The sequence below is a fragment of the Cetorhinus maximus genome, chromosome 20, assembly GCF_964194155.1.
Source record: "Cetorhinus maximus chromosome 20, sCetMax3.hap1.1, whole genome shotgun sequence".
Classification (NCBI taxonomy): Eukaryota; Metazoa; Chordata; class Chondrichthyes; order Lamniformes; family Cetorhinidae; genus Cetorhinus; species Cetorhinus maximus.
In genome coordinates, this window is record NC_135898.1 from 68,528,164 (window position 1) to 68,547,045 (window position 18,882).

The window sequence follows — 18,882 nt, forward strand, 5'->3', positions numbered from 1 at the left end:
GGCTGGAGCACATGGGGAAAGATGAGGCCATGGAGGAATTTGAAAACAAGGTTGAGAATTTTTAAAATTTTGATGCGCTTGACCAGGAGCCAATATAAGTCAATGAACACAGTGCTAACAGATGAATGGGATTTTGTGCGGGTTAACACAAGAGCCTCAGAGTTTTGGATGACCTAAAGTTTACAGATGATAGAATGTGGGAGACCAACCAGAAGTGTATTGGAATTGTCAAGTTTAGAGATAACAAAGGAATGAATGAAGGTTTCAGCAGCAGATAGACTGAAGCAAGGGCAGAGTCAGGCAATGTTACGGAGGTAGAAATAGATGGTCTTAGTAATGGTATAAAAAGAGGACAGAAGCTCATCGTGGGGCTGAATGTGGCACCAAAGTTGCGAGCATACTGGCTTAATCTCGGACCTTTGCCGGGAAGAGGGATGGAGTCAATAGTTAGGGAAAGGAGTTTAGAACTGGGAGTGAAAACAATTACATTAGTCTTCCCAGTATTTCAATGGAGGAAATTTCTACTTGTCTAGTACTGGATATCAGAGAAGAAGTTTGATAATTTAGCAACATTGCAGGAATCGAGAGAGGTGGTGCTGAGGTGGAACTTGGTGTTGTCAATGTACATGTGAAAACTAATGCTTTTACTTCAGATGATGTCACCAAGAGGCAGCATTGGATGAGAGTATGAGGGGGCCAAGGAGCCTTGGGGGACAGCAGAGTTCCAATGTGGGAGCAGGAAGAGAAGCCATGCAAGTGATTCTCTAGCTACAATTAAATAGATAAGAATGGGACCAGGTGAGCTCTTACCTAGCTGGACAAGAGTGGAGAGTCATTGGAGGAGGATGGTGTGGTCAATCATGACAGGTGAGGAAGGATGAGGGGAGAGAAAGTTTACCTTTGTCACAGACGCACAGAGTGTCAATTGTGACTTTGATAAGAGCCAGTTCGGTTTTGTGATGTTTTGGAAATTCCCTCCTCCCCCCACCAATTGGAGGGACTCCAGCAGTTCTGTGGAAAATGAGAATGGCAGTTTTCAAGGAGGGTGGGGTCAAGGGTTGGGTTTTGGAGGAGCAGGATGATGACAGCAGATTTAAAGAAGAGAGCGACAACACCTGAAGAGAGTGAATCATTTATAATATCAGCTGACGTGGGGACAAGGAGGGGAAGTTGGATGCTCAGTTTAGTGGGAACAGGAGGTGGACTCAGAGAGGCCATGAGGGGAAAGAAACTGGAGAAAGATGAGAGTTCATGGCTAGGCCAGGCGGGAGCATTGTACGAAGTTTGGCCGGTTGGCTGGTGGAAGGGAGCGATGCAGCCCAGGCAGCTGATCGGATTTTCTCAATCTTGGTGACAAAGAAGTCCATGAGCTCCTTGCACTCCTTGTTGGAGGTGAGGGTGGAGAGGATAGGGGAGAAGGGTTTAAGGCGAAAGTTTATTGGGGAGCAGTGAGAGATTCACATATGTGTATCTCATTTCTAGCGTCTGCTCTAGCCCTCCTTTAAGGAATGCTTTCTGGCATCTAGATTGTATCCCATATGTGTCAGCTACAGCTCAGTAGATAGTACACTCACCTCTGAGTCAGAAGGTTATGAGTTGAAGTCACGAAATCTAGGCTGGCATTTCCATGCAGTACTGCATGCATCCATACATTCCATGCTGTATTGCTGAAGGTGCCACCTTTTGGATGTGATGTTGAACTCAGTCCAAAACTGCCCCCTCAAGTGGGTGTAAAATATCCCATGACACTGTGTAAAGTAGAGCTACGGAATTCTCCCTGATGTCTTGGCCAATATTCAAACTCAAAAGACTCACCAGAAACACATCATCAGGCCATTACCCCTGCTGTTTATGGGAGCTTCCTCTGCCCAAATTGGCTGTTGTGTTTCGTACATTACATCTGTGACTACATTTTAAATGTATGTAATTGTAAAACATTTTGGGATGCCCTGACATTGTGAAATTTAAGCGGCAGTCTTTTTATTCTTTCATAGGGTGGCACACAGACCTTCATCCTCTTTACTTACTTAATGGGAATTCAGAATACAAATAACGACAGTGAAATACCACTTCAATCTCCCAAAATATGCTACCACTGTACAAATTGGAGGCTAGGATTGACAAGCCAGGCAATAGTGGGCACCGAGGAAAAGCAAGGTGGCCTTTAACATTAGGAAAGTTGTTAGATATATTTTTATTGAAATATTTTTATCAACGTTGAGAAATGTGCAGCACAAATTGGGGCAAAGTGAGGGAATGTCTATGAGAAGGAGTAGCAGAATTTTTCCTGAATGTGAGCTGTGGTAATCCTGGAGCTATGTCAGCAAAAAATTGAGTTCAGTTCCTTGCCAAAGGGGAACCATGATAGCAAGACTCATTTAGCTGAAGGTCTCCCTTGTGAGCTCTGCCCACAGCTGGCTAGCATCTGGCACAACTCAGTTATTGCTTTGTGAGGAAAGTGCAACCTCATCTAGCATTGCTGCGTTGTTAGGTTGAAGTAGAGGTGTGGGTACCAGCGGGTGGGGGTTACGGTCTTAGGAGAATTGGGGAGGTAAAAGAAGAAAATAAGAATATTACATGAAAAAGATTGTAAATGTATAAAACTAAACATTCAAATCAAGGTGAATGTTTTACCACCCACATTATTTGCTACCTTGTTCAAAATTTTGAATATAATTACTGAACCATAAGTGCTCAGAGGACTAACATAGCTTAAAAATAGCACTTGGCTGATGTTAGGACAGGAGGGGCAAATTGTTTAAACACTTATAAGGACCAGTTATTTGTTCATGTAGGTCGCCAAGAAGAACAATACAAGCCACTGCAAGCAAGTTACAGCAGCTCTGCAAAGTCCTATTGGTACCATACAAGTATCTGGCTGTGAAGAAGGCATTCACTCCATTGAGCTCCAGGGCGGTTTTGAACCCAAGGATAGGTGTGTATGTTATGAATGGCCTTCATATATTTGATTAAATATAATTATCGACAGAGGTTTAAAAAAAAGACCCACATGTAATAATACATTCGATCAAAACAAAGCTCTTTTATCATATAATAAAGCAATAACTTGCATTGAATTAATGAACAGATTTTAAAGAAGAAATCTCTGATTGCCATAAATGAATTACTTAAAAATTTGTGTGTTTTGCTGTCAGAGTCCTCACCTTCTCTATGTTCCTCGTATGCAAAGTGAAGTTTAAGCCAACATAGATTATTCACTAAAACAAATGAAAGATCATTTTGTAACAAAGCTGAATTATAAACTTTAATTGAGTCATAAGCGAATTTAAAGAAAATTACCATCACTAGAGTGGCATGGCACCATTTGCACTTACAATTTAAGTGTATGACAAAACTCGAATGAATGTGCTGAGATATTGATCTGAATGTTGTAAATAGAAGCAGTGAAACTCATTCACAGTAACTAGAATCTCCTTAAATAAACTCATTATAAATTTGAACAATAATAGTGAGTAAAAATTTTAAGTGTGAAAAGAACTGTCTGTTTAAGAGTGCATTACACAAAGTTTTATATTACAGGAAAACTTTTTAGTGTGCCTTCTGCCATACATTACAATTGTATTGAAGTGACATCACTAAGTAAAGATGTGAGAATTATTCTTTGGACAGGCATTGCTGAAAAAATAATCTGAACAATGCATTCTGTTATTAATGCACAAACAGGCCAACAACTTGTGACAAGGTAGAGATATCTATGATTTATGAATCTCTGAGAGTTGTTGGATGATTGTATTGCACCACCATTCGCTTCATGAAAAACGGGATCTCACGTTCGACCATCCTGTTATTTTCATGAAGTTGCTGCATAACTTTCTGTTGTATGTTTAATGGGAATTTAAAGTTTAGTAATTATCAGCATAAGCATTCTTTTAATGATGTAATAATTGCCAGTAATTGTTGATCAAACTCTCTTGCTCAGAAAGTAAACAATTATAACTATGGAGACTCATTCCTTCAAGTTGTGATTTTTTTTAGGAGATTATAAAAACATCAAATGTAATTTTAAAAAAAAATCTTTTCATTTCTGTCTCCTTCCTCTCAATCTAAACTTTCTTTTTCCTTCCTTAATTATCTTTCTGTACCTAATTTGAGTTTAATTCACTGACTGTATTGCTCCATCATATCTCTGTTTACTTCTCAATCTCTTAATCTCATTGGCTAAGGAGATACACTGTCCTGTTGTTCACCAACATTCTGGAATCCCATTGCCCTCGCCATGCCATTATCCTCTAGCACAAGCTTTGTGGGCAAAAAAATTCAAATCTAGTCTTTCACAATACATAAGTACAACTATGCCTTCCTGCAATCTAATAAATGCGATCCTTTTCAGTAGCTAGCGCATGTATCTGTATTATGCTTTCATTGGCTTGAATAAGTTGAGAGAGTGGGAATTTTACCTTACAGCTGAATTGGAATGGAATGTAGTATGTTTTTCAAGCTGAAGAGATAAATAGTCAAATATTTTTTTTGCCACAGTGGAGTATTAAAGTTTTTTTTAGCTTCTGTATGAAGAACCTTACTTATAAAGTAAACAGTGTTCCTGGGATCAGTATGTTATGGTTGATCCCATTTGATGGCATGCTGAACCTTATGGCTGCATAATGTGTATTTTGCATTTTTTAACTGAGGCAAGCCAATATCCTCGACCCAATCATTGAAAAATCCCTTAGTAGTGTAATCTGTTCCACTAATATGCTTCATTTGGTACAGCAAGCATTTTTTTACATCATTTACTCTTTAGGATGAAAAACAATGTCCCAGATTTTGTATAATCAGCAGATTGTGTGTAATAATTAGACTGGGTTTCTAACTGCAATATTGAGTCTGGAGTTTATGAACACTATTATTCGATTGACAGTTTTTATTGTAGTACAACTGCTTAACAATTACAGGATTATAGAAACATTCAGCAAAGGTATCTGAGAAAAATGGTGTTTTAGATTATTTTGACATTGTTCATATTGTTAAAATGAATGACAAAGTACTAATATATTAGATAACTGAGCGTTCTTGTGCTCATAATTACTGGTTGAGTGCAGTTAAATTATTAGGATTTTGAGTTCAGAATGATGTATATCTGAAAGTAGCCATTTTATATATGACATACAGTTCTAAAATTGAAAATCTTTGAGCTGTTCAATTGTTTTTTAGTCTAACATAGTTCCTAAAATAGTTACATAATTCAGTATGTAATGGAAGATTATTATTTTAAATCTTTGTATTTTATTTCTCTGATGCTATCGTTATTTCCAAGGCACAAGTAGATGAATATTGGAATCTGCTAAAAGCATGTTTTGTCATTCCTTTAGAGGTTAAAAAAAAAGCCATGTTCCATAGAACAGTTGGCAGAATTATTGACAAATAAGTGCCTTGAGATCTATAACTATTCTTAAGGTGGTATTCTCTAAGCACATTGGGCAATAAGCAGCGATAAAATTAGGCAGCATGCTAGGATCAAAGAAGTCAAAGTGACCATGTTAATAGCTTAAAAATACAAATAGCTGATTTAATGGGTGTTGTAAAAAGTGCAAGTAGAATGTTTGACTAATATGGCACAAATACAAACTTGGTCTCAATCTCAAAATGAAATGAATGCGATTGACTTGGGTGTGACTCAGGGAAGTTTCCTGGCATGTGAAGTAGGGAGTTACTACTTGGTAAGCACCATGGAGGCAGACAGGCACTTGATAATATACCTTATCTTTCCTGTAGCATTGAGATCTCTAGAGTGGTAAGATAGTCAGCACAACAATCGGTTCAAAATCATATTCTGCTACTACAGCCAATTGTTGGCAAAATAGCTGCAATCTAATCTAATAGCCTTTATTTAGACATAGGAAACTTCTCTATATTTTGCACAGCCAGTGATAGACTTTCTTAGTGGTGTAATTTAAGGTACCAGAACACAAAAGAATATAAATTAATTTATCATAAAACCAATTGTAAAACTCACAATTACATAAAATATCCCCCTCCGATAGGTATTCAGATAAGACCTATGTACTACAGCTGGCCAATTGTCCATCACAGGACCATAAGATGTAGGAGCAGAAGTAGGCCATTCGGCTGATCGAGCCTGCTCCGCCATTCAATGAGATCATGGCTGATCTGATAATCCTTAACCCCACTTTCCTGCCTTTTCCCCATAACCCTTGATTCCCTTACTGATTAAAAATCTGTCTATCGCTGCCTTGAATATACTTAATGACCCAGCTTCTACAGCCTTTTGCGGTAAAGAATTCCACAGATTAACTAACCCTCTGAGAGAAGAAATTCCTCCACATCTCTGTTTTAAATGGATGCCCCCTTACTCTGAGATTATGCCCTCTGTTCCTAGACTCTCCCGCAAGGGGAAACAACCTCTCAGCATCTACCCTGTCAAGCCACCTAAGAATCTAATATGTTTCATAAGGTTGCCTCTCATTCTTCTAAACTCCAATGATTACAGGCCCAACCTACTCAAACTCTCCTCATAAGAAAATCCCTCCGTGCCAGCCTCTCAATATCAGTACATTCTAGAATAATAAAGGCAAATCCTGAAAATCTAGTCCTTTGTTCATCACCAATGTCTTTCATTCCTTTCATCGCTTTTATTCTTCGGGGAGGCAGTGACTTAGTGGTATTGTCACTGGACTTGTAATCCAGAGACCTAGGATAATGCTCTGGGGACCAGGATGTCTAATGATGACCACGAAATCATTGTCGATTGTCGTAAAAACCCATCTGATTCACTAATGCCCCTTTAGGGAAGGAAATCTGGCGTCCTTACCTAGTCTGGCCTACATGTGACTCCACACCCAAAAGTGCCCTCTGAAATGGCCTACCAAGCCAGTCAGTTGTATCAAACCACTAAAAAGCCAATAAAAAGGAAAGAAACCAGATGGACCACCCGACATTGACCTAGGCACTGGAAGCGACAACTGCAAACTCAGCCCTATCGACCCGGCAAAGTCCTCCTTAATAACTATGTGCCAAAATTGCGAGAGCAGTCTCACAGAATAGTCAAGCAACAGCCTGACATAGCCATTTACAAGGAATCATACCTTACAGATCATACCCTGGGCACCACCATCACCATCCCTGGGTATGCCCTGTCCCATCGGCAGGACAGAGCCAGCAGAGGTGGCGGCACAGTGGTATACAGTCAGGAGGGAGTTGCCCTCAACATCGACTCCGGACCCCATGAAGCCTCATAGCATCAGGTCAAACATGGGGAAGGAAACCTCCTACTGATTACCACATACCGTGCATTCTTCTCTCCCACAGCCCCCCACCTCCACCCCCACCCTCAGCTGATGAATCAGTACGCCTCCATGTTGAACACCAACTTGGAAGAAGCATTGGGGGTAGCAAAGGTGCAGAAGGTACTCTGGATGGGTGACATCAATGTCAATCATCAAGAGTGGCTCAGTCGCAGCAGTACAGAGTCTGGCTGACCTCTAAAGGACTCAGCCCGCTGGCCGAGTCCTGAAGAACATAGCTGCTAGACTGGATCTGCAGCAGGCGGCGAGAGAACCAACAAAAGGGGAAAACATACTTGACCTCACCCTCACCAACCTGCCTGCCGCAGATGCATCTGTCCATGCCAATATCAGTAGGAGTGACCACTGCACAGTCCTTGTGGAAACACTGTTCCATCTTCACATTGAGGATACTCTCTACCATGCTAAATGGGATAGATTTTGAATAGATCTAAAAACTCAAGACTGCGCAACCATGAGGCACTGTGGGCCAGCAGCAGCAGAATTGTACTCAACCACAATCTGTAACCTCATACCTGGCATAGCCCCGACTCTACTATTACCACCCAAGCCAGGGTACGACCCTGGTTCAATGAAGAGGTTTTTTTTTAATTCATTCATGAGATGTGGGTGTTGCTGGTGAGGCCAGCATCCATTGCCCATCCCTAATTGCCCTCGAGAAGGCTGTGGCGAGCTGCCCTCTTGAACCGCCGCAGCCCATGCGGCGCAGGCACACCCACTTGGCTGTTGGGGAGGGAGTTCCAGGTTTTGACACAGCGACAGTGAAGATACAGCGATATATTTCCAAGTCAGGATGTGTGTGACCTGGAGGGTAACTGCCAGGTGGCAGAGTTCCCATGCATCTGCCACCCCTGTCCTTCTAGATGGTAGCAGCTTTGGGCTTGGAAGGTGCCTCCAAGGAGGCTTGGTGAGTTTCTGCAGTGCATCACGCAGAAACCAGCCAGCTGCCTTGCTGCCTGTAGCTCACCAGCAAAAGATTAATGAGATTTGAACCCGAAAGTCGTTCCGGGCTTCCAAATGCTGCGTTGGGAGGGTTCTGCTCCTGCATCGCTGGTACCTGACCCATTCAGTGCAAAAACAGAAGTCCCCCCCACTTTAAACTTGACATGCGTGCAATTTTCATCTCTTACCAGTGTTATTATTTCTAAAGCCAGCACCTGGAACTGTGAATCTTTGTGCAAATAAGGTTAGACTAGGCCAAATGGTGTCCTCAGGAGCAGGCACAATGACTATTTTTAAGTGATGTGGTTTGGAGAAGGAATAAGCCATAAGGTAACAGAATAGGAGCACCAGAGAGGTCAGCATAAGATAAAAGGTAAAAATACGTTATATTTAAAGGTAAGAAAATGTAATCTTGATAGATCAGGTGCAGGGAAGAAAAGTAAGCTTGATCCTATTGAATGATGAGGATCCTCAGCACCAGATTTAGCCTGAGCAAGTAGCCTAGTGGAGTCAGAACTAAAAGAAAGTGGACGCTGGTGAGATCTGTGAAAGATGGCTCAGTTTTGTTGACTTTAATCCATAGGAAGTTTCGACTTATCCATCACTTGTTGTTGGACAGGCAGCCTAACTGCACAAATGCCCTTAAGACAGTGGTTACAGAGAAATAGGATTGACATAACTGTAAAAGCTGAGCCAGATGGCTATGGTTGATATTGTCAAGGGGCAGCTTGCAGCTTGCAGGGACTTGAGAATGGAGCACAGGTGCAAGTTGGAGATACCTGTTTGGATAGATGAGAAGAAATTGTTCAAGGAGATTTTGTGACTAGACTAGCACAGGTGTGACAGAAGAGAGTAGAGTCATTGAGGTAGATGACAGAAGTGAGGTGATAATGGAGAATGGAATGGTTAGTGTGTTTGAGGAGGTGAAAACATTAGGAAGGACGAATGGCATAATCTATTACATCAATTAACAAGTATATAACTGATGATTTTGCCATGATTGCTTTCTACTGTGGCTTGGTCATGATTTGAACTGCAGAAACAGGATCTAGTGAGCGAGGGCAAAAAACAAGGAATTGGTGGCAAGTATGCATTTAAAGACTTTGGAGAGAAAGGGGGAGGCTATACATAAAGCAATAGTTTGTAAAGATTGAGGCATCAAAATAGATATTTTTATTATAATGGGCTGGATTTTGCAGGGTGTCATGTTCTCCATCTGAGGAGGAAGACCCACCTTAGCTGGCAGCTCTGTAGTCCAGCAGAGCCAGGTTTAAACAATGGACACTGCTGGGATTACAACCAACCCCCAAAGAAGAGGCGGTTATGAAGGCCGAATTGAAGATAAGTCTGAGGTATTGGTTGGGCCCAGCTGGCATGCCCCAGCAAACGGGGTGAGGGGAGTGGGAGGCCTGGTTTGAGAGGAATGTGTGGGGCGATTTGGGAAGGGTGGGTGCCTCCAATGAGCACAGGGAATCCCTGAAGGAACTTCCCCACCCTTGTCTGACACCAGCTCACCCTATAGAAGCTACCAGGCTACCTGCTTGGTGTGGGCCTCCCCTTGCCCTGGGAAAAATATCTGGGGAGATGAGATGAGGCACTTAAGTGGCCATTTATTGCCTCAGTTGGCCCAAGGGTGGGTGGGAAGGCCACACCCTGCCCCCCACCTTCAAACATCCTGGAGGGGAGCGTAATCTAGCCCAAATGTTCTGCCTTAATATATAGAACATAAGGAACAAACTACTTGAATTTGAAGTTTGTGAATCAGATAAAAATAGTTGGCTTAATCAAGAGGGGAAATCACACAAGATGGAGACATGTTTCACATAAAGGAATTTTTTTTTAATGAAGGTGAAGGTACAAAAAGTCATTTGAGATGCAGGGTGATACTTCAGGAAGGCAGAGTCTGACTGGAATCAAAAAAGTTGGTTTTAACCTTGGACAAATGAAGGTCACTTTGGGTGTCAGCATGATACCAAAAGCAGGCCATCAATTGGGAGTTGTTGTAGACCTGTGTAACAGCAGTAGAAAATGATAAATACAGCTATTTAATCAAAAGACAAAGATAGGAGAATAATTATGGGTGATTTTTAATTACAATTTACATATACATAAAGGTGTTGATGGGGATCTCAAAGTAGTATTTTTCAGGTGATGTTAACCCGACCTGCCTAGTGGAAATTGTGTGGGTAGGCACTTGAATTGGCTGGGTGACTAAGGTAGCAGAGGAGGGGTGTGAAAAGAGCCAGAAGAAACCTAAAAATGTATATTTTTTGTAACTTGACCTACTTTCCTGTGGGACCAGGAAGAAGAGATGTTCTCTTCTAAACTCCAGATGTTTAGCCCTCCCCTGTCCCACTCCCACCTTCCCTCTTGCGAGATCCTCCAAAATCCCCAATTTTGCAGCCATGACTCTTCCTTTGGTACTGCATTTTGCTTGTTTTGATGGCAACTGACTTGCAGTTTGCAGATGAAGTCCGTAAATTAAAGTTGTCGGGGCTTCAAGCTGCCTCCCCTCACCCCGCCCCCCACCCTCCCTCCAAAACCGCTGGTTTAACTTGGGGATGATTATATGTCAGTAAGTCAATCTTTCAGAGAAGATTAATTGATCAGTAAGACGGACTGAAGAAAACATTGAGGGAACGCGATGTTTTTTAAGTATATATTTTAAGATCGTGAAAGTAAGTGTAATTGTGGAGAAACTGAAGCTCCATCATAATTTAGATCTAAATAATCAAATAATTTGATGACATATAGAATAAAAGAAATGATATTTTGAAGCAAGTAATGTGATAGAAGAATGGGGAAGTTAAGAAGTATGCAGAAGTAAAGTAACAGATCCTGAAACAATGGAGGGATATTAACTGTCAAAAATGGGTGGTGTTGGATTGTGTGGAAAGTGAAAAGATAAAAAATCTCAAGACTTGAACCTGTCCACAGCTGGTTTTAATGGAGATGGGACTGGGGGCAGGTGATAACAGGTCGCTTGTTTAAATATTTTAATGAGGTTACTGAGTCAGATATTTACTCTCTTCTAGCTTTAATGATGGAACATTGATATTTAAACCTGGCAGCTAAAGGTGGGTGGGGGATGGTGATAGGAGGGGAAGCAATGCTGCATGGAACAGATAAATGCTTTTCTAGCACTGCTCATGGGCCAGGAGGAGCAGGAGGGATTCCCTCTTCTCATCAAACAAACCTGTATTAACGATTGGATTTCCTCCACAGCCTGTGATCTTCTCCAGGCTCCCCACATTCTTCCAGGGCCCTCCGTAATTTTCTCCCCTCTTCCTTGATCTTTCCGGCCCTTTCCATGTTCTGCTACACCTCCCCCAATCTCTCCCAGCTCCTTCCACAATCTTATCGTCTCCCTCACCCCAACCTCGATCTCATTGGGGCCCCCAATCGATGCTACTTCATCCTCTCTGCTCCACCAGCAATGTATACCATGCTGCAGCCTCAGATCTCTCCTTCCCATGACCTCTCTGTCCCCGGATGCAGCCTAGTGCCGAAGGCCTAGCCTACCCCCCATCCCCGCCCACAGCCCCCAGCTTCTCAATCTGACTGGCTGGTTACAGCTGAGAAATGGAGTACAAAAATGACACTTGAGTCCTGCTGTTAAATTCAGCAGGTCCTGAGGTAAATTTGTTCTTCTTGACTTCCTGACAGCAAAATTGCCCTGCCCCCCACCCCCTACCCTCCCTGTCTTCTAGTATTCGGGTAAACTTTTTCTGAAGTAATATTCAACATTCTTTTTAGCTCGTCATGTTTTTCCATGGTTACATATTAATTCTTCAAGGAGCCCTTCAGGATTGTAACTTCTTTGTGTGCCTTTTCTGCCTGCTGTTTTGCCTGGTTGTACATCTGGTTGAGTTTTCCCAACTCCTGCTTTGATTTGCCAAGTGTGGAATCGAGGGTCATTATTTCCTCCTAATACCTTTGTGTTGTCTCTGAAATTTGTTTGCTCAGATCTCAAACAGCTTGGTTCATTGAGGACTTCAATTTATTGTGTGCTTTCAAAGATATATACTCAGCTTGAATCTTGGGCTTCAAATCTTCCAGTTCACCTCTGATGTGATAAATTTCCTGTAGAACAGTTCATTTACTTTTTGTATGTTTTGCTTCTCGGCTATTTCTTTCTTCTGCACTAAACTCTTTGGCTCTTGCATTTCACTGCACTGACGTGGCCGGCAACCATCTTGTGGTTTACTTGAATATTGTCTCCCTTGCACTGGGGTCTTCAGTCTCTTTCGCTCTGGGGTCTTTTGTTGCTTGCTCTCTGGTGTCTCTTGTTGCCCTGTGCGCTTTATTGGGAGTTGCCCTCTCTCTGGGCTCTTCTAATTAACTGTCCATGGCTTTTTTTTTCTATAGTTACTGCTTTAAATGTTGTTGCCCCTTTAAGGCTATCTGTGCAGTAACCATTTTTTTTCACTTCAAGCTGTTTGCAGCCTATCGGTTTGCTCTCTGAGTTTCCCAGACTTTTCCGATAAAGGGGGGGGCTCCCTGACGATTGGCCATTTTTTTTTTTTTAAAGCTTCTAAACTTTTAAAACCTTTCCTTTCTTAAGAAAAAGAAAGCCACTGCAGCGATTTCTTTTCTGGGCAATTCTTTCTTATTTTTCTTTTCCCTCTACAGGACCATTTTTGAACTTTTGGGGCTGTATGCAGCCTGCTGGTTTTCTCCCAATAATTTTCCCACGCCTTCTTGAGCTGGAGAGGATCCTAGCAATTGTGAGTCGCCTTTTTTTGGCAATTCTTTCCATTTTTTCTTTTACTCTGCAACAACGTTTCTCTTTGTTCAAATGTTCTGCACTCTGGGAGATTTATCAGCCATTTGGTGATGGACTTCCACTCACTCTGGTGGATTCCTCAACCTCTAAGTCTGTAGTGAAACTTCTTCAACTGTCCAAATTCACCTCTTAGGTGCACGTCTCTCTGGTCAGGCTTCAGCTGCTTTTAGTTTCTCATATTTTGGGATCCTGTTCTGGGTTCATCATTTAAAATGCTACCTTTCATATCACCGCTGAGAACCATGTTGTGTTATGAGTTCATTTAATGCCACAATGATGAGATCTTGAGACTTGTATGTTTAAACATGAACCATTTATTGGTAGTCTTGAACTATAGACAGATCCCAGTTATTGTCATGCATGGTGCTGCTGCCATGCAGGTAGGCTGCTTCTAGAGTGTTTACCCTAGACTGTTATCTCTGAGTCTATTACCATGCGACTCTATACATCACACCGTGGATAGTGCTATTTTTCAGTCCCACATTAACCCTTGCTCTGTCGAGTACCTTTACATTACAATGACATGCAGGCACATACAACATCATTCAACAATTGTCGTGACACAAATTGCTCTGGAGTCTTGAGCCAATGTGAAAATTTTGTGCAAGGCATGTTACCATTATTATTATTATTATCATTATTATTATTATCATTATCGCCTTTTAGTTTCTAGCGTTAAAAATGTAAGTCTAATAATTGAATGATATAAAATGTAGTTTGCTTACAACAAAGTAATAATATTCTGCCACCTGGGCAACGTACACACTATAAAACAAATGCAGGGAGCAGTTGTGTGAACAGTTAGTGATTATAGCTTTATAAATTTCCACATTACCATGAACTACAGTTAAGTTGAAATATCTCTACCATGAAGCCTGTAGCACAATTCAGATTGGAATAGTGCACCATTTATTGGATGAAAATTATTGCGCGGCCGGCAATTTTAGGTTGCAATATCCGGTGTCTGGTTACCGCTGGAACTATGCCAACAGCCAAATTGGAAGCTGATGACTTCCAAATATCCAGGGTCCTTGCCTGAGACAGGCATTGAATATGCAAATCAGAGCCCTAAAACCTGCTTTAGGATCCCATTCAAAAGTTAGCACCAACTGGAGAATGTGTTCTGTGGGCTCCGTTTAGTCTTTGAGGGTATACAAAGATCTAACCAGCAATTCTTTCAAGGGATTGCTAGAGACCGTCTACAAAATGCTAAGTCCGTTTTAAAAAAATGTTGCTTCCATGGAACCAATGGAGTAGCAGCACTCCTGCTTGCTCCACCAAAATACCGTGGCCACTACTAACCTGGGGTCACCCCACCACTCCCCCTTTCCTCCCCACCCAATCCCTCTGCTTCACCCCCACTTAACTATAGGCTGGCTTTTGCCAAACCTGGCCCTATTTCTTAAGGTAAAAGCAAAATACTGCGGATGCTGGAAATCCAAAACTAAAACAGAAAATGCTGGAAAAACTCACCAGGTCTGTCAGCACCTGTGGAGAGAGAAACAGAGTTAACCTTTCCAGTCCGTATGACAAGGGCCATACGGACTCGAAACGTTAACCCGGTTCCCACTCCACGGATGCTGCTAGAGCTGCTGAGTTTTTCCAGCATTTTCTGTTTTAGTTTCAGATTTTTCAAGGCCCTGACTGAAGAGTTCCAACGGTCAACAAATCAAATTGGTGGCTCCCATTCACTGCTTTTATGGAACTGAGGCCCAGGGCCTCACTTCACATGAGTGGGCTGCTTTTTCGGGCTCACATTCCAGGCTCGGTGCCCATTTTGTGTGAGTTTGCAACACACATGAATTTGTTCACCGAGGTTTTTCAAATTAGGTGACAAATTTCTTAAGGTTTCTTTTCTTTAAGCTTACTACATGATATAGCCCCCCTTGATTGTGTTATTGATTGATTGGATGCTCATTAAATAGGGATCCCCTATTCTATATTGTGCACAGGAATGATTATTTTGCTTCAAAACAACAAAGGCAAGTAAATCTGAAATCTGAAAACGACAGTACAAGTGATAAAATAAAATTACAAATATTTTGGCATGGAAATGTATAAAATGACTTGTTTCCCTTGACAACTTTCCTAAACGAGTCCAGAAAAAATTCCTTTAGCTGTGCAGTTGGTGGAGGCACTGAAATTTACTCATCTGACAAGAAATCCTAATCCTGTCAATTTATGCCAAGGTAGAGAATCCCCCTTGACAAAATGTTGAAGTGCTGACAAACGAATGACTTGCTCATGTGTCTGCTCATGGGAAGTCCATTTTTAAGCCTTTAGGACAATAGCCAGAGGCAAGGTTGAAATACAGAACCTTGCAGGTGAAAAGCAGCAGTTAGTTATGTAGAAAATGTCTAACATCATGGACTGTAAAGAAGCGACCATGATGTGATATGTTGGATTTAATGAAATATGATATATTGTTATGTATTAATATTAGAAAATAAATGTTAGCAGGTGTTATTTTAAAACAACTTAATTGTTGAAAATATAAAGTAATTTAGCACATTCATAGACAATTTAACACTGTCGTAGGTTATATTACAAACTTCCCTTACCAGTTCGCCTGCTCTTTCTATTTATTAAAACTTTTCATGCAGTAAAAACATTTTACTTGTTAATGAGGAAAAATGGAAGAATTAATGACATAGAGTTGGATCTTCCAAGATGTCTCCTGTAACCATGCAAAACCATCTCCCTTTTCCTGTATGTAGTTTAATTTCTGTGTTAAGGTTCAGTAAGCAAATGCAAATAGATTTAATGATTTGCATCAGTAGATCATTTCTCAGTATAATATCCTTTGCTATTTTGGTCAAGGACTTTTTCTTCAGTAAGCTTCACCTATTTCCTAGAGCAAAAATTATTAATATTGGTAACATTAAGATATGTTCAAATGAGGAGAGAGATGAATTTATCATGTAGTTACAGTCAGATTGGTCCATCATCTTTCCAGCCAGGTTAATTGCAGCAGAGGATATCTGTAGTACACTGCATGTGAAAGAATGCATGGGGAATTGTGAAAAAATAATGGAATATAATAAAATGTTTTAAACAGCCTATTGAATTTAACATTTTAGGAATTCTTTTAAATATTTATAATCATACAACTTTTTGGGGAGAACACCAGTATTACATTAAAGCTACTCCTGTTCTTTTGGACAAACTGCATCTTGTAGAATGACTAATATTAACTAATAACTACATTCTTTAGTGTTTGCTTCATGGAAAATGCCCTGTTGAAATGGTATTGTACTAAAAACGTTAAAATAGAGACACTTGTGATGAACTTAATTTCTTCATGCGTGTTCCTATGTTCATTTTTTCTTTCTTTCTGAACCTCTTTCATTCCCTTCCTTTTATCTTGATCCATATCTACCTTGTATTCTAAATGAATGTAGTTCATAGAAGGAGGACATGAATTGAGCTCTGTTGGATGATTTGATTCAAAACAAAAAAAGCAACAAATTTCCAAACCATCCCAGCACATCTGTGCATTATGATTTTTAAGCTAATTTTTCCAGAGTCTTAATTCAACCACTCAAATTTCCCAAACCTGTAGGATTTACAAAATGTTGGCAGAATTTGTTAATGTGTTCTTTGCATATTAAATGTCTCCAATGTGCCATGTATCCACTGAAAAATGGCTCAATCCTTTTTTGTGACAGCCTTCCGTCTCGTAAGACAATGGTTTACACCATGTGGACAGCTCTGTTTTGAGCATCGCCTCATGTGGCCCAGGAGCCCAACTCTAACATGGCAATCTCTGCCGTATTTGCTGCAGAGCAAGGCAGCGAGCTGAGAAGGCACACAACATGCTTCTGTTTTCTCTGGGCCCCCTTCTCAGCCAGCTGAGCTTTTTGCCTCTGCTCTCCTCTTCTATTGGCCTACCAAACAGTCAGCCTTCAGAGGTTAGGGTCATCACCCAATCTTTCCCAGTTGTCTGGATCAATGTCTTCCATCTTCATATCTCGCTTGCAAGTATCCATGTAGTGGATGCATGGACACACAGGAGGTCGTGACCCAGTGGCCAATTCACTGTACAGAAGGTCTTTGGGTATATGGCCATCATCCATCCCATGAAAGTGGCCGAACCAGTGCAGGCATTGGCTTGGCAATGAGTGTGTGATGATGAAATTAGCATGCTTGAGGATCCCTGAGCTGGTGACCTTGTCCTGTCAAGAGATGTCGAGGATATGTCTGAGACATCAAAGGTGGAAACAATTTGTTCTTTTCTCCAGCCTAGCATATGTTGCCCAGGTCTCACCGCTGTAGAGGAGTGCACTGAGGTTGCAGGCTTGGTAGTCTCACTGTTTGGTTGTCATAGTCAGATGCTGCCGTTCCACACACTCTTACTCAGCTTGGACATAACAGCTGCAGATTTTGCAATGTGTGTATTGATTTCAGCATCAAGTGACAGATTGTTGGTGATTCTGGAGTCTAGATATGTAAAGCTATCAACGACCTCCAGCGTCACCTTGCCAATGCTGGCAGTTGGTGGTATGGCAACATCCTGGGCCATGATGTTTGCCTTCCTGATGCTGATGCTCAAACCAAACTCCTTATAGGTGTGAGGGAGTCTGTCCATTTGTCACTGCAGTTGTTCCTCGATATGGAATGTTATTGCGGCATCATCAGCGTAGAGAAACTCTGCAATTAGGACTTGGCACACCTTTGTCATGGATCTCAAGCGAGCCAGGCTGAACAGCCTTCCATCAGTTCCAGTATGGAAGTAGACACCCTCTGTAGATAACCTGAAGGTATATGGCAGCAGCAAAGAGAAGAATATGCCAGAGTTTCGGGGCCAGAACATAACCCTGTTTGACCCCACTGCAGCTCACAAAGGTTTTGAATGTTGCCCCATCAAAGCGGACCTCACCCATGATGAGGTCATGGAAAGAGGAGGTCAGCGGGCAGCCAATTTTCTCCAGCTTAAATAGACCACCTCTGCTCACATGGTCAAATGCCTTGGTGAGATCGATGAAGACAATACACGTGGTCTCCTTTGTTCATGTCATTTCATTAGCAGCTGCGCCCTTCCTCCAGCAGAGACAGAGAAGTTTTTGGAGATGTGGCAGGAGTGCCGGTTTCCCATGCTTGTGCACCATGTTCAGGTGGAATAATATCAGCCCAGGGCAAATTAATCAATAGTTTTGCTAAGCTCTTCCACTGTGGATTCGATATCTAGCTCTTCCATGATGGACCAACCTTTTATGTTGTCTGGAACTTTCTCAGTGACAGTGTTCTCCCTGGAGTACAACTTAAGATAGTGTTCCAACCATTTCTCCAATTGCTTTTTTGCAATTGGTGATGATCGCTGCTGTCTTTGTTTTCTTTGCTGATGAACCTGTTGCCTTTTTGATCCCTTCATACATGCCTCTGACATTTCTTGTGTTAAAGGATATTGGGATATTCTGGCAGAGTTGTAACCGATAGTAAGTGGCACACCACCTAGCAGTCTGTTGGACTTCACTTTGGGCGGCACTTAGTGCATTCAGAGTTTTCTCGCTTGGATCTCCCTTGTAATTGATGAGAATGGACCGCTTGGCTTCAATGACTGGTTCCATCATAGTGATGTTAGCTTCGAAGCAGTCAGAATTTTTTGGCTCTTGCTTCCCATATATTGAGAATGTGGTATTGTAGATGGTGGCTCAAAGTACTTCAACTATTGCATCCTCACCTTGGTGCACACCAGGGAGTGTTTGATATCACAGTCAGTGCTTTGGTAGCTATGTGTGTTGAGAATTCTGTTCAGAGAGTCACGTCTTGTGATGATACTGACATGTCCCTAAGACATGAAAGAAATCATAAACTATGTAAATCAAACTTTATTCTTTTTTGTTTATTTAAAAATTAACTTTTTTCTGAACC

The 18,882-nt window shown here is 41.5% G+C and overlaps 1 protein-coding gene across 3 annotated transcripts in view; it reads left to right on the plus strand.

The window, feature by feature from the left end:
- Window positions 1-18,882, plus strand: part of LOC144694453 (methylated-DNA--protein-cysteine methyltransferase-like) — a 388,079-nt gene that overhangs the window by 98,909 nt on the left and 270,288 nt on the right. For 2 of the 3 annotated variants that reach the window (XM_078564883.1, XM_078564884.1), the window contains exon 3: window positions 2,796-2,935. The exons of the other annotated variant lie outside the window; for it this stretch is intronic. In XM_078564883.1, the coding sequence (XP_078421009.1) occupies window positions 2,796-2,935 (140 nt within the window). The remainder of the gene's footprint in view (window positions 1-2,795; window positions 2,936-18,882) is intronic. 3 annotated transcript variants of the gene reach the window in all.